The 15,983-nt window shown below is 40.8% G+C and overlaps 1 protein-coding gene across 3 annotated transcripts in view; it reads right to left on the bottom strand.

The window, feature by feature from the left end:
* The window catches only part of Cntnap4 (contactin associated protein family member 4), a 291,138-nt gene that overhangs the window by 83,902 nt on the left and 191,253 nt on the right, over positions 1 to 15,983 (bottom strand). For all 3 annotated transcript variants that reach the window (XM_060391927.1, XM_060391929.1, XM_060391928.1), the window contains 2 exons: positions 14,178 to 14,327; positions 8,244 to 8,415 (listed from right to left, as the gene is read on the bottom strand). In XM_060391927.1, the coding sequence (XP_060247910.1) occupies positions 8,244 to 8,415; positions 14,178 to 14,327 (322 nt within the window). The remainder of the gene's footprint in view (positions 1 to 8,243; positions 8,416 to 14,177; positions 14,328 to 15,983) is intronic.

The raw sequence follows: 15,983 nt of genomic DNA on the forward strand, positions 1-15,983 counted from the left end.
AGCCTAGCACATCATATGATCTGATGCTAGACTTTGACTTTGAAAGGTTTTACAAGGTCCAAATAGGTCAGCAGTCCAGGGACTAAACAATTTTGTTCAATTGAAATATTTCCTTTCAATTTACGTGCATCACTTTACCTTAAAAAGACCATTGTATATATTTATTGAAGAGGGCATGATGCTACAGATAATAAAACTTTTGTTTAGTGAAGCAGATTAACATATATGTCATCTCACATAGCTAGTCAATTTTTAAGGATTTACTTTATTTTTAATGGTGTGTGTGTGTGTGTGTGTGTGTGTGTGTGTGTGTTCATGTGTGAGTGCACGTGTCTGAAGAGGGTGTTGCATTCCCAGAAGCTGGAGTTTTTGGTGGTTGTAGGCCACCTGAGATAGATGCCATTACCCAAACTCTGGTCTTTGCCATAACTGGACCTTGCTTTTCACTGATAAGTCACTTCTTCTACTCCAAGCTACCTAATATTTCTCATTGTTTTTGCAGGAAAGACAGGCACTTTTTGAAATCAAAGGGTTGGGTATATCTTTCAACCAAGGGGCATAGTAAAGATTGTGCTGGACATATCAGAGAATCTTGGGAGAAGTTGGGAACCTTCTGCCATTGTCTGAAATAGCCCTGGTGGATTAACAAAGTTCCAACATTATCCTCAGCTTAGATAAATGCTGGCCAAGTTTCTTGTAGGCTATAGTCTCTGACCTGCCTGTCCTTAGAGAATTTCCATTAGAAAACATTCAACTATGAATTATCTCTTGGTCCCCTTTAGAAATAAATCTTCTGCAACCTCTTCCCAGTTTCCTGGCCCAGGAAGCACTCTGGAAGATTGCCCCTTTGAGATGCGGGGATGCAAGACTCAGGGACAGAACCTGTATTCCCTATCTCTATAGGAGGATAGGAATCTAAATTAATTTCCATAAATACTGCATGGCAAACACATGTGACATAATCACTTTGACAATCAACTGTTAGGAACTAAATCCTCATTAAATTGTCTGTATTTGAGCCAGGATGGAAAGACAGGAGAAAGTAAGGGACCCTGGAAGGAAAGAAGCCCCTTGTCCTAAAATTGGTGTTATTTTCTGCTGATTGAGAGTCAAGAAACTCCAACACAACTGACACAATCAGAATTTCATACAGAGGGCCAGCAAGTTGGCTCAGAAGCTAGAGCACTTACTGCCAAGGCTGACGACCTCAGTTTGATCCCCTGGGATCCACATGGTAGAAGAGATTTGACTCTTTCAAACTGTCTTCAGTCCTCCACGTGAGCAACATAGATGCATGCACATACATGAATACTCACACACAAAAACATGGTTTTAATTTTTAAAAACTTCTATAATGTTACGCTTCCATCCCCTTCCCTCTCTTCAATTGCTTCAGGTATCCTATTTGTCCTTCTAAATGAGAATTAAGCATTCTCTATAAGGTCCTCCTTGTTATTTAGCTTCATTAGGTGTATGGATTTTAGTGTGGTTATACTGTATTACATGGCTAAAATCTGCTATATTCCATGTGTACCACTCTGATTCTCGGTTACTTCACTCAGGATGATGTTTCCTAGTTCCATCCATTTGCCTGAAAATTTCATGATTTCCTTGTTTTTAATAGCTGAGTAGCATTCCATTGTGTAAATGTACCACAATTTCTGTATCCATTCTTTGGCTGAGGGACATCTAGGTTGATTTCAGATTCTGGCTGTTATGAATAAAAGTTCTATGAACACAGCTGAGCATCTTTTGGGTATATTCCCAGAAGTTATAGCTGGGTCTTGAGGTAGCACTATTCCCAATTTTCTGAGAAAGTGCCAGACTGATTTCCAAAGAAGTTGTACAAGTTTGCAGATGGAGCCTACCATAGATGTCCTTTGAAAGACTCCACCTAGCAGGGGATCAAAGCAGATTCTGAGACTCACAGCCAAACTTTCGGCTGAGTGCAGGGAATCTTATGGAAGAGTGGGACAATAAAGAGACATAGAGGGGATAGGAGCACTACAAGGAGACCAACAAAACCAATATATCTGGGCCCAGGGGGTCCTGCAGAGACTGATGCACCAACCAAGGACAACACATGGAGAAGACCTAGACTCCCTGCTCAGATGTAGCTGATAGGCAGCTCAGTCTCCCTGTGGGTTCCCTGGTAAGGGGAACAGAGGCCATCTCTGACATGGACTCTGCTGCCTGCTCTTTGATCACTTCCCCCTGGTAGGGTGACCTTGCCAGGCCACAGAGGAAGAGGATCCAGGAAGTCCTGCTGAGACTTGATAAGCTGGGGTCAGATGTAGGGGAGGAGGGCTATACCTTCCTGTGGACTAGGAGAGGGGTATAAGGGGGAAAAAAGAGAGTGAGAGGGTGGGACTGGGAGGAAATGAGGGAGGGAGCTACAATCTGGTTATAAAATGAATAAATTATAAATATATTTTTTTAAATTCTATAATGCTTATTTTCATAAATAGTCAAAACTCTAGATTTACCTAAGTGGAGGTCCCTAAGGTATTCCTAGGCTCCTCTTGGCAGTGCTGGGCTATGTCTCCCCACTGCAGCTGCCATCACATGTTTTAAAAATTCTGTATGTGTGTGGTCCGTGTGATATGTGCACATGGTGTATGCATGTGTTTGTCTGTAAATGCAAATGCACATCTGTGCAGGTATGTGTGGAGACCAAAGAGTGACATGGGGTCTTTATTTTGGGGGGTCACATCTTTATTTTTGCAAGACAGGGTCTCTGACGTAACCCAGGTTCATCAACTGGGCTAGACTGGCTAGCCAATGAGCCTCAAGGGTCAGCTTGACTTTGACCCCACCCCCACCCCCGCAACCAAATGCTGAGGTCACAGAGGTATGCACTATGCCTGGCCCTTTACAGAAGTGCTGTGGATCTGAGCTAAGTCCTCATGCCAGTGAGGTAACTGCTTTATAGACTGAGCCATCTTTCCATGCCTAACATCACTTTTTAAATGAAAATGTCAGTGATATCTTTTGGTTTAGAGGCACTATTGGGACAATTTCCTTAACACAGGTAAAGTGCCATGAACAAAAGACATTGTGAACTTCTAGTTTAGCTGATCAGACTACCAATGCCTTTCAGAGTTTAGAATGAATAATATATTAAGAACAAGGCTTCCAATGCTCTCATCCATTTTCAATTAAATAAAAAAATAAAAACCACAGAGACTGCCAGAACATATTTGTGATGGGCTTTCTGCCTCCTCTTTATCAGAGCTGAAGAGGAAACTTGATGTTTTGCTTATAGGCTTTTTCCAATGTTAACTGAAAATAGTGTTATTGATTTTTTTTTCCTTGATTAAAAAATAGATGTCCACTGCTCACGGGACAAAACAATCCACAACAGAAAAAGAGAGGTCACCTGTAGTCTCAGAGTCTTAAAAAAAAAATCTCACTGCAAACATGACCTTGTGTTCACAAATACAAGCTTTTGTGTAGGGGAGTGGGGGAGTTTTCTGATACAGGGTCTCATTCTGGAGCTCTAGCTGCCCTGGAACTCACTCTGTAGATCCACTGCCTCTGTATCCCCTCTCAGTTCTTGTGCCACTGGACCTAGCACATAGAAACAATTTTAAAGCAAATCGTCTTTGTAATTTGCTTTTAGGGGATCCAAAAATAAAGAATGTGTATCTACCTCTGTACCCATTAACTTTACACATGTTTTAGTATTCTTACAGACTTGGAGGAACCCATTTGACACACTGTCATAACTTATTTAATTTTTAAGTATTTCAACTTAATGACAATCTAGTAAAAATTAAAGAACATTTAAAACTATTAAAACAGTAGCCATCTTAGGTTATAATCAAATCAGAAAAGGAGAGAGGTGACCTTTCCTTAAGAGGTCTCAACACTGTTGGTGCATGGGTTGTTCCCTTTGATCTTCATCCAAACGCTAACTGACCCCCTTTACTGTCCTCAATGCACACTCATCAGATGAGGCTTTTCACATTTGCAAGTAAAACGTGCAAGACTGAACTGTGACTCTTCCTAAGTTCATCAGATGATGATGTCTGCCATCTTGTAATCTATGGGAATCTGTGCTGCATGGCAGGGCTCTTGTTCTCACCAAGGGCTCAGAACAATTGTACTGTACACTTCTGCCTTTGCCATCCATTCCCATGCAACCTAAAAACAATCCGTCAGCCCATTTTCTCATTCTTCTAAATCCTTCTCCTCGACATTTCCACCACTATTTTCACTGCATGTGACTGTGAACAAACACATCCATCAACATACCCAAACCTGAAGTGACAGGCAGAATTTTCATTTAGCCAGATCCTCTGTCCAGCACAATTTCAATTTCAAAGGCTTTCATGGGATATAATGCTTGGCTGGAATGAATGATATTGAATTTAGATCTAGAACATTATCACATTCAAGGGAACTAAACATTAACTACCTGTAGGTCTCACGTCCTCAGAACAATAACTAATGAAAACCCTCTCCTTGTACAACCCACTCACCAATCTACTCCCCACAAACTGTACTTTCTGTGCCACAAGAGATAGAATGATTATCACCAAGCCAAAGAATAAAACCACACGAGAGCACAGAGAAGCTCTATGGGCTTATGGGCTTCCACGGAAAAGAGGAGTGCATGAGCAGAGGACTATAGAGAGAAACTCATTCACTGAGAGGGACCAGATGAGCCTAGCTGGAAGAACACTTGGGGTGACAGGCCAACAATCAGCCATTGCCTATGAATCGCAAAGCATGGAGCTGGTAAAGCAAGGAAGTAGGTGCTGGGTGACTGGGGTCACCCTGATGGATCTTGTGAACACATTCTCCTAGTTCTTATAAGAAATCTCTGTAGCCTGATGTCATCTGAGACTACACATACAGCTGGGTGGGGTGGCTAATGCCTGTAATCCCAGCACTTAGTAAAGCAGAGACAGGAGGACCTCTGTGAGGTCGAGGCCAGCCTGGTCTACAAAGTGGAGCAAGTCCAGGACAGCCAGGCTACACAGAGAAACTCTGTATTGAAAACCAAAGAAAGAGACAGACAGACAGACTAATCATATACCTACCACTCACAGATGATAGGTTGTGTCAATGGCTGGGATAGTGACTTTTACTGGTCTCTTGATATTCTTAAAGATCGTGGCAAAGGTCTAGGCACCTTGATAGTACCTAAATGCTCACACCTGCAACCTAGAAGAGTCTGCTCCAGATTGGGGACAAGGACAGCTGCTAATCCTGTCATTCTGCCCTTGTCCCTTGGCCTTCAGAGTCTCTGGACTTAGGGTGACCCTGCTTCATGTCCTCAGAGGATGAAGAAATCACTTCCAGAAGAGAGTGTACCGGGTGACTGTGTAAGGAAGACGTGTGTATGTGAAAAGCAGGAGGATGGCCCAAGTGCATGGAAATGTGCATGTGTGAGTGTGTGAGGGGCTTTAGTCATGTGACTGAGAATGAATGTGTGTGTGTGTGTGAGAGGGGGGAGAGGGAGGGGAGAGACCGTAAAAGTTTAAAGTGCATGCATGAAGGGCCATGTATCTATGACTGGATAGCTGTGTCATTGTATGGCTTTATGTATAACTTCAATCCTACTTAAACTCAGTTACACTTCTTTATAATTTTTAAAAATGTTTATAATTTACTTTATATCCAGATTGCAGCCCTATTCCAGTCCCACCCTTCCTCCTTCTTCTCCCCATCCTCCTCCCCTAGTCCACAGAAAGGAGGAGCCCTCCTCTCCTACCATCTGACCCTAGCCCAAGTCTTATCAGGACTGTCTGCATCCTCTTCCTCTGTGGCCTGGCAAGGCCGCCTCACCAGGGGGAAGTGATCAAAGAGCAGGGAACCGAGTCCATGTCAGAGATAAACCCTGCTGCACTTACTAGGGAACCTACAGGAAGACCGAGCTGCCTATCAGCTATATCTGAACAGAAGGTCTAGGTCCTCTCCATGCCTGGTCCTTGGATGGGGCATCAGTCTCTGCAGGCATGCCTGGGCCCAGATTTGTTGGATTAGTTGGCCTTGTTAGTCTCCTTGTAGAGTCCTTGTCCCCTCTGGGTCCTTCTATCCCCCGCTCCTCCATAAAACTCCCTGCACACTACCCAAAGTTTGGTTATGAGTCTCAGCATCTGCTTCAAAAACTCAAGTGACAGTACATGTTGGCAAGGATGTGGAGAAAGGGGAACCCTCCTCTATTGCTGGTGGGAGTGCAGACTTGTACAACCACTCTGGAGTTCAACCTGGCACTTTCTCAGAAAATTGGAAATAGCACTACCCAATGACCACTCCTGGGCATATACCCGAAGGCGTTCTGTCATACAACAAGGACATTTGCTCAACTACATTCATAGCAGCTTTATTAATAATAGCCAGAATCTGGAAACAACCCACATGTCCCTCAACTGAGGAATGGATACAGAAGTTATGGTACATCTACACAATAGAATACTACTTAGCTATTAAAAACAAGGAAATCATGAAATTTACAGGCAAATGGGTGGCACTAGAAAAGATCATCCTGAGTGAGGTAATCCAGAACCAGAAAGACACGCATGGAATATACTCAGTTACAAGCAGATATTAGCCATCTAATACAGGATAACCATACTGAAATCTACAGACCTAATGAAGCTAAATAACAAGGAGGACCCTAAGGAGGATGCTTAATTCTCATTCAGAAGAGCACATAGAATAGACACTGGGAGAGGTTGAAGAAGGGGGAACAGGACAAGAGCCTACCGTAGATGTCCTCTGAAAAACTCCACCCAGGTACACTTTTTTAAAAAGAAAAAAAAAAAAAAAAAAGGTTGTACTGTACTAAGTTTCTGACAATTTTTAATATTAACACATATTTTAAATTATAATTTATTAAACCGTTAAATGATCCATTTGTTATGTGCGGGTGAAAGATTCACCACCCATAATGCTAATGTGCACCCACAATGCTGCCTGTCATGGAAGGGATGCAATTCTGACTTCCTGGCTTTCATGGGCTCCATGCCTTCTTAGCCAACTTAACTTCTCCATGCATCGGGTTTCCTCTTTCTCACACTGTCACTGTGAAGACTTTGGGAGGGTAGATTCCATCAAACACCCATAAGCATTAGACACTTAGTTCTGGGTCTGGTGTACAGGTTTAAAACTGCAATGGCATGACATTCCATCAAACTCGGTAATTAAAATTTGCAGCCATGGTTTCAAAGCACGGCTGGTGTGATTTCTTCACTGCAGCTGCCCAGGCCTACCTACAGTTTTTAATTACTACTAACTGTTGGTTATGTCAGAAGTTTCCCATGCTCTACAATTAACTCTTGACTCCTGCCTTGCTATGCCCTGTGCCCATGCTCCTGCTGAGTTTCTATGGTCATGCTCACACCTTGATCAATACAATGCCCTAAGCATTCCTAGGGAAGTGATTCTCCTGCTCCCACATAGAAGACAGTAACAAGCTGTGATGGTGAACACTAGATTAGGTACAAGTCATGATTCCCTGCCTCTGGATAACTCCAAATGTCGGGGTTACCAAAGCCAGCTTGATAACTCACATGGGTCCCTGATTTACTAGTACCTAATGCCACTTTAACTATTTGGGTGACATAGTGTATTGAGTTTAATGACATAGCTTTGGTACATTTATGACCATCTGGAACTATAGCAGGGCAGGGAAAATGGCCCAGTGGTTAAACTGCTTTCTGCAAAAGCAAGATGACCTGAGTTTAGAGTATCATAACCTATATGGGTACAACATGGTAGCATGTCAGGAAATCCATGCAGAAGCTTCAGAGGTGAAGACAAGAGAGTCCCTGAAAACTCATAGTCCAGACAGAAAGAGACCCTGTCTTAAACAAGGTAGAAGGGATACCCTGGTTGTCCCCAAACCTCCACGTACATACATATCATGGCATAAGTATGAGCTCATACTCACAAACACACACATACATATTTATACACATGTACACACACACATAATTTAAAGAAATAAAGCCATAACAACATGAGTTTTATAAGTTTTAGCATGTTTCTATCTAATTAACACTGTCACATATATTGTATCTATCTTTAATATTATTTTTTGACATGTGTTCTATAAAGCAGTTGCTACATTTGCTCATATTCAATGTAGATACAGTTCATTTCTGGTGTAACAGCAAAAATGAATATACATATATATATATATATATATATATATATATATATATATATATATATATATTTGTTATCAACTTTTTTAATAGGTCAATGGGGAGATGTCAGGTTGTCCTTACCTGTCTGAGATACCACATGAGTCTATCTGAAGGTCACTGAAGTTACCAAGGGACCCCTGCTGGACTGCAATCAGATCTACCATTTTGTTGTTGATGGAGATGAGTCTCATACATCCTTGAAACCCACCTAGTGGGCTCTTACACTTGGATCCAAAGCTTTTGTCTGGACAACCTGATACGAGAAAACCAAAGTAAAGCCATAGAACATGATAGAAAATTGGTATTTGAGATCACAGCAGAATTTATAAAGAAAAATAAATAAATAAAACTGACATTTGATTATCCCCTGCATTAGAGAAGAGAAATAAGCCCACTGGAATCATTATTATTTTCATCTAAATTCATGTGAAGTGTTTTCTTTATTTCTATAGGATTCAACAGTCTCTAGAGTTGTAATAATTGTGTGCACCAATTTAGTTTGATCTAAATTTAGAAGTTCAGCTATTGGCTCCAAAATCTGAAACGTGCCAGCCAGCAATGTCAAGTCTTCTATAACTTAAGCAGGAAACTTAGTCTTTAGAATGGAAAACTCAAAACATAAACTAGAATAAGTGTGCACTGAAGACAAGAAAAGATAAATCGATAATAATGAAATGCCTTTGTACTTAAAGCTAACTATCTGAGAAAGAAGATATATTGACCTGGAATAAAATTACTAACTCTTTATTTGATTAAATACTTTATTTCCTTATACATGTAAGAACCATATATATATATATTTGACAAATACAAATAGCTAAATGTCAAAACCATTTCACTATTTGATTTTATTTGTTTGTTGGCTCAGGAAAGAATGTTCTCTTTATGCTGATTTTTTTTCTAACATTTAAGATTTGTTCTCATTATTTAAATAACAAATATAATATTAACCATTGCTGTCTGGGTTTAATGATGTTCTAAATGTTTATTCAAGTGAAGTAAATAATTTTATGGAGTATGAGCACATATATTTCACTTACATATTTTCCATCAATCTTTCTTTGCTGCTACGCCTGTCAGCCACCACTACAATTTCACAGAATTAGAAGGGAAGCAGAAACTCCTTAATTCCTCTATGCTAGTTTTCCACCTGGAAATTTCCATTACAATTCAATATTTTCACCAAGAATACTTCTCTTTAATGCTTTCTTTTCCCAGAAAAAAAAAAAAAAAAACATTTCCATGACAAGTCAAGGCCAGCATACCTAAAACTATTAGCGGGCACTGTGAAATATGTTATTTTGATTTTAATGGAAATTTCGAACTTTCAAATTTACTGTGTCAACAAAAGGCAATTACAGCTTTTTGGGTAGTGATTTGAGGTACATAATGATGTAGACATTTCCAGTAATTAAAATTCTTCTGGACCGTAGTGTAGTACATTGTTGTATAACTATATCCTTCAATGGAAACACTTCCTGGAGAGCAGAGGGAGGCTCACAAGACTTATCAATCAATCATACAAAAGTTGTTAAACCTCTCCCTCCCCCCAACTCATGTAATCGGGTAAGGAAATTGCCAGGGAGAGGAGGTTCTGGTGGTGCTGCCATGATGTTGTGGAGGGGATTCAGGAAACACAGCTTCTGGGGGTCATCCATGTTGCCGTAAGAATCGTGAGGTGGATCCATCCATGTTCCTGTAAGGAGCCCCAGTAAACCTTACTGGCTCCAGAACTACACTTAGATTTGAATCATTTCTTTGGCCTGTTGTAGATGCCCTATTGGGAGCAAAGGGACATTTACTCGCTTTTCCCAGAAGAGCCACACAGCATACATGGCTATCACAACCTCCAGAAGATGACCTTAACTGGGTACAATTAAGAATGGCAAAATAAAGAGGGTAATAGTTCAAGGACACTTGATAGTTCTCGTACACCAGGAATGGAAACAATTTGGCTACTGTCTTCCATGTCTGGTGTTGCCCAACACATCTCAAAGTATTTCAGAAGCAAACAAGACAAGGCAAACTGAATCACAAAGAAAGATAGTAAAGCAACTGTAGACAAAACCAAGAGTCACATCATGGGTACTTCATATACCTGAATACAATGCCCATTAAGCAAGAAATTCCAAGAACAAAGAAGGGTTTGATCAGGTTAGTCTCCTAAATCTTTGAAGAGGCAACCATGGGTAAATATAATACAATATGTTGGAGAAGTTGAACACTGAACCCATTCAAGATGAAAGCTCTAAAGTAAGAAGATTGCTGGAGAATTTTCAATGCTGAATTGATGGATGGATCTATTAACTAGAGGCAGTCATGGCGTTAAATACCTCTGGAGAGGACACATAAATTACCACTGGTGCTGCCGTTCCAGTAGTGGGACGCCAGTTCATGGTGGTGTAGCCTGGCCCTGTGATACCTGAGGCGTGCTTTCCACAGGGAGCTTGATGTGAGTGTTCTGTACCTCAGTTAGCATCTCCAGTTTGTGATTCATGCTGTGCTATCATTCAAAAAGATTCCAGAAGGGAATTTACAGAAATTAGACACTTGGCTACCCTCCATGTGTAGAACTAAGATTTAAAATGTATGGCTTATAAATAATCAAAGCTGAGAGGCATCCCACAGTGTTCTCCGGGTTCTTGAAACACACTCATTCGAAAGAAGAAAGGTGAAGAGAAAACAGAGGAAGGCAATAGATAAATAGTGGATGTTTTGTGTGGCATATGGAGCGCTCCAACCAGACACCCAGTTGGACAGGCACTCTGAAGACTGCAGAGTGGGGACAGAGCCCAAGCCACAGGGGCCAACGAACCCTGGACAGCAGAGTATGACAACTAGTTTAGCATAACTGGATTGTGACACCATCACTTGGAACTTGCAATTGGATTTGAAGAAAAGCAAAGGAGAGGTTATGCACTCTGAGAAGTTTCTCAGAACATGGGAATTTTCTTTTTAATTTTGAATATAAACTGGTAAAGAATTAACCCCATCAAAACTGTTTTGTCTAGATAATAAGACCCAGTATTAAAGGGAACCCTGTCCACATAGGATGAAAGGTTTCGATGATGACTAATGGCGACATGATGTCAGGGAGGGACACAGAACTTACAGCTAGGAATTTCAAACGTTTGTTCATTCTGCTGCCACTACCAGCCTGACAGTCAAGCCTGTACTGCATCCTAGGGACACCTACCTCACGTCTTCTCCAAACGTGCTCCCCAAAGCTTTCCAGGAAAGATGTGTTGCCCACTTGGAACCGTCTCCCTTGAATGTCCTGGGCCACAGCATTCCTACTCCCCAAATCTAAATAAGTCTGCTTTTTGAACTGAACTTATCAACCAGGCTCTGCAAGCATGAAGCCAATCCCTGAAAATGTCGGTATAGCCAAGACCTTACATAACATTTATTAAAGGGACTTGGGGTTGGGATTTTACTGTGGAAGCTCTATAACATACATTTGTAGGAATATAATAAATGGTTATGAATTTACAAAGAACAGGAAACTTAAAAATGAACTCTAAAATCCAAGTAGTGGTCATCTGGGGACAATCCTAGAGTGAACAATGATGCATGATAAACTTAGTCCTTTTAAAGCAAAAGTCAGCATGAGAAGATGTGGATATTTTTTAATGTCGTACAGAGGGATTGGGAGATGCCCTGTGGGTAAGAACGCTTGTATAACAATGAGGAATTGAGTTAAAATTCCCAGAAGCCAAATTAAAAATCTTGGCATGACAATGCACATGCCTTTTACCCAAGCACTATGGAAGGTGGAGATGTTTGGATCACTGGAGCTTGCCGGGTGACAGCCTGTCTCAAGGTTCAATGAGAGTAAGTAAGAAAGTGATAAGACAGGATCCCTGACATCCTTGTTTGTCCTCCACATACACACCAGTGGGTACCTGCCCCTGTACACATGCAGGGGCGTGGGGGCTTGCTTAGGGGATGGAATATGCACAACACAGTCACCCAGGCATGTACACAGATACACAAAAAGTCATTGGTATTCCTTATAATGTATATATGACCTGAAACATGGACAATAAGGGAAATGAGGTATGGTGTACACGGTGAAGCTCAGTGCAACCTTGCAATATTTCAGTAAATCTTGGCATAACCAGACCATTTAGAATAGTATAGACTGTAATGTGTATCATAATAAACAAAAATTACTGCATGCATGCTTCACTCGGAAATATTACAGTGTGAATAAACACAATCGCTAGAGAAAATGTATGAAATAGCCAACTGTTACTAAATATAAACATAAAGGACATAAAATGCTGTAAGAAAGATAATTCTAGTTTCATAATTTATTAACAGTTTTATCCAAGCTTCTATTTTTTTTTGTATCCTGTAACAATAAGCTTTGTGTTAGGAATTTTTTTCCCCTCATCTCTTTCACTATTCTAAATGTTTTCCTTTGGATTGAAAGCTCTGGGCTAGCTTTTACTATATACCTTGCTATTGACCAAAAGACTACATTCCTATAAGTTTCCGTGAAACCTGTCGTGTATTTTTAAAGCAGTTTAGTCCAGAATTGAACAAATCTCACTCTGGGAAGCAAATATATCATTTAAAATTGTAGCCTTCTTCTGCTTTGGAATAGTGGGTTATAGAGGTTTTGATTCTCTAAAGTTTTGTTTTTAATTATGTAAACACGTGTTGCTGTGTGGATGTGTGGATGTGAGCGCAGGTACCTGCAGAAGTCAGAGGAGGGTGTCAGATTCCACGAGCTAGAGATACAGGTGGTGTGAGCCACCATCTGGGTGTTGCCAACTATCGCACGTCCTCAGCAAGTGCTCTGACCCACTGAGAAATCCCTCCAGCTACCTGTTCTTGTTTTCCTTGTTTCACTTTGTTTTGTTTTGTTCTTTAACTTGCATTTAACCTCTGGTAAACTGGTCAGTGTCTTTATAACAATTCGTAGAAAATAACTTACGTTTTATTGCTAATTAAGACGGGAAATCATTCTGCATATCAAAATCTGATTCTAGAATCAGTTATTGTCTTTTTAAGATTTACTTCATTTTCAAAACCGGTACTTTGTGTGTGTGTGTGTGTGTGTGTGTGTGTGTGTGTGTGTGTGTGTGTGTGTGAAAGGCTGAAGGCATAGGATACCCTGGATCTGGAGTTACAGGTAGTTCTGTGCCCCCTGACATGGGTCCTGGAAACCAAACCCTGACCCATTAGAAGAGCAATGTTAGTTCTTAACCACTGATGTGTCTCCCTGGCACCAGAAGCTACTACTAAACTGCAGTCAAGCAACAGGCCTAACGACAGTAATACTGAATGCACTATGACACAGTTAAGCCTTGCTGCTGAGGTGCACCCCTGTGTCAGCGAGCCTATTGTTTTCACTTCAGTTACAAAAAAACAAAATTCTCACGTCACAAGTCGGCTTTTCCAAGCATTTATTTCAATCAACCATTCACACAATGGCTAAACACTTCATTTATTCTTGTTCCCTAAGGAAGAGGCTGATGATAAAGCTGGTGTCCTGGTTTTATCAAATGCACCAGTGTATTTGTTTTTCTTCAGCAAAGAGACTGAGTTGCTATGACTAATTATGTTAAATTATTTGTGCAGTGGTGTAATATTGCTTTCTGCAATGGGCAGTGAGGAAGCAGTAAGAGCACTCTAGAGGAGAGAGGAGTGAGATCAGAAAAGCCTCACAAAGACATCCCCCTATCAAATCAGAAAACAATGAACAAGGACCAGTTAACACTTGAGAATCTAACAAAGCTTGGAGATGAGAACTGAAGAAAGTGACCTACTTAAAATAAATCTCTGTATAGAAACCGTAAGCATAAATAAGTCTGCCTTGTAGGAATTCATTTTAGGTCATAATTTGTTATTTTCATCCACTCACCATTTCAATGTTTAAAGAAAGTTAAAAGTTAGTCCCCAGGTTTACCACTGCTTAAAGCATGAGAGATGTCATCTCCAAGACACAGAATTGGGGACACAAATATGATCCAGTGGATCACATGTTCTCAGTATTATTCTTACCTCCAAAATAAAAGACGCCTCCTGAAGTAAACTGCTCAGGCCCAAGCCAAGGAGAAGCAGGGGTGACATGGCCATCCACAACCACATTCAGGTGATTCCTTTTAGCAGACAAGGAAACAGAGTGCCATTGACCATCGTCTAAGCCAGCACCTGGAGAGGGGACAGAGGAAGAGCGCAGTGGCTTATGAGCAGCCATGAGCACCTTAGACAGACTACAATGCTTACATCCACTCTAGACACACCTTACTTGAGGGACACCCTCAAGGTGTCAAGATAGAAGACACCCATGGATGCCTGAAATCCAATATATTCAGTGCAGTGTCTCTTTCTGCATATATATATCATAGCTATATATGTATAGCTATGATAAAGTGCATCTTACAAATTGGGCACAGTGAACCAGTAGTAACTCAGAATGAACAGAAAAGTATGTTGTAGGCATCATTAAACTCTATGAACTGCCATTCTCTAGAATTTTCCATTTGGTATTTTTCAGACCATAGTTAACCAGAGTCCCTGAAGCTGTGGAAAGTAAATCCTAGAGAAGGGGATACCATATAGGTATATCCCTACACCCAGTGTAATGGATGTGCTCTACTCCCACCCTTTGTGAGGATGGGTGATATAGGAGGATTAAGAGTTTGACGGCAACCCAGGCAGCATAGTAAGCTGAGGGAGAGAGGGCTAATGAGAGAGAGAGAAGAAAGAAGAGAGACAGAGGTAGAGGGAGAGGGCACACTCTATTGGGATGGTATTGACACAACTTCAAAGTCAAGCCCATGCACACACAAGTGGCGAACCAGACTAAGCGTCTTTTCTAAGAGCACCTGTTGTTGGGAGGGAAAAGGGGTTATCGGGGGTAAGGAAGGAATGGGAGATAGATTCGATCAAAACACATTTTATACCAAGATGAAATTATCAAACAATAAAGACATTAAAACAATATCTTGAATACTAAATTTCTTTCCAAAGAACCCCACTTGGTTAAACAAGATTGTATGCACAGGGGCTGGAGAGATGGCTCAGTGGTTAAGAGCACTGGCTGTTCTTCCAGAGGACTGCGGCTCCATTCCCAGCACCCACATGCCAACTCACAACTGCCTGTAATTCCTGTTTCAGGAGCTTTGACAACTTCACACAGACACACATGGAGGCAAAGCACCAATGTACATAAAATAAAAATAAATTATGTAAAAAAAACAAGAAGCCTCAAAAACTTCATTCTGAAAATAAAAATTGTTTAAAAAAATCAGTTATTTAAAAAAAAGGCATAGATTCTACCTAAGGTTGCTAGAGAAAAACTTTGTGACCTAAGGGTCACAGAATATTTTCCTTCTAAAAGTAACAGTATGATATCCAACACTCCTTGATTCAGTTCACAGAAATTTATAATCTATGACTGGAGAATTTCTTAGAATTGGCTCTCCCTCACTCTCTCACTTGCTCTCTCCTCTCTTGCTTTCTCTTGCTCATTCTCATTTTTTGTGCATAATATAAACAATTCTAATCAGACCCCCAATTTTATATAAATTTAATGTTGCTATAATGAAAACCGAGGAGTTCTCACTAAAACACAGCTTCTAGCTCTTCCTAAGGTGGCATTCAAGTCATTGTCCTTCCCCTCAAAGGCAATTACAGAAGTGGCTGTGCCCAAGGCCAAACAGGAAGAGGGAAGCTGAGCTCTCTGTGGTGGCTTTGCCGGTCACTCTTAGAGCCAGAGAACATCCAAGTCACTAAGCAAAGGACTGTCACCTGTGAAGCCCAAGGAGACATTCATAACTGCCTTATTCTGCTGAGTGAGTTTCC

The sequence above is a fragment of the Meriones unguiculatus genome, chromosome 10 (assembly GCF_030254825.1).
Source record: "Meriones unguiculatus strain TT.TT164.6M chromosome 10, Bangor_MerUng_6.1, whole genome shotgun sequence".
Taxonomy (NCBI): Eukaryota; Metazoa; Chordata; class Mammalia; order Rodentia; family Muridae; genus Meriones; species Meriones unguiculatus.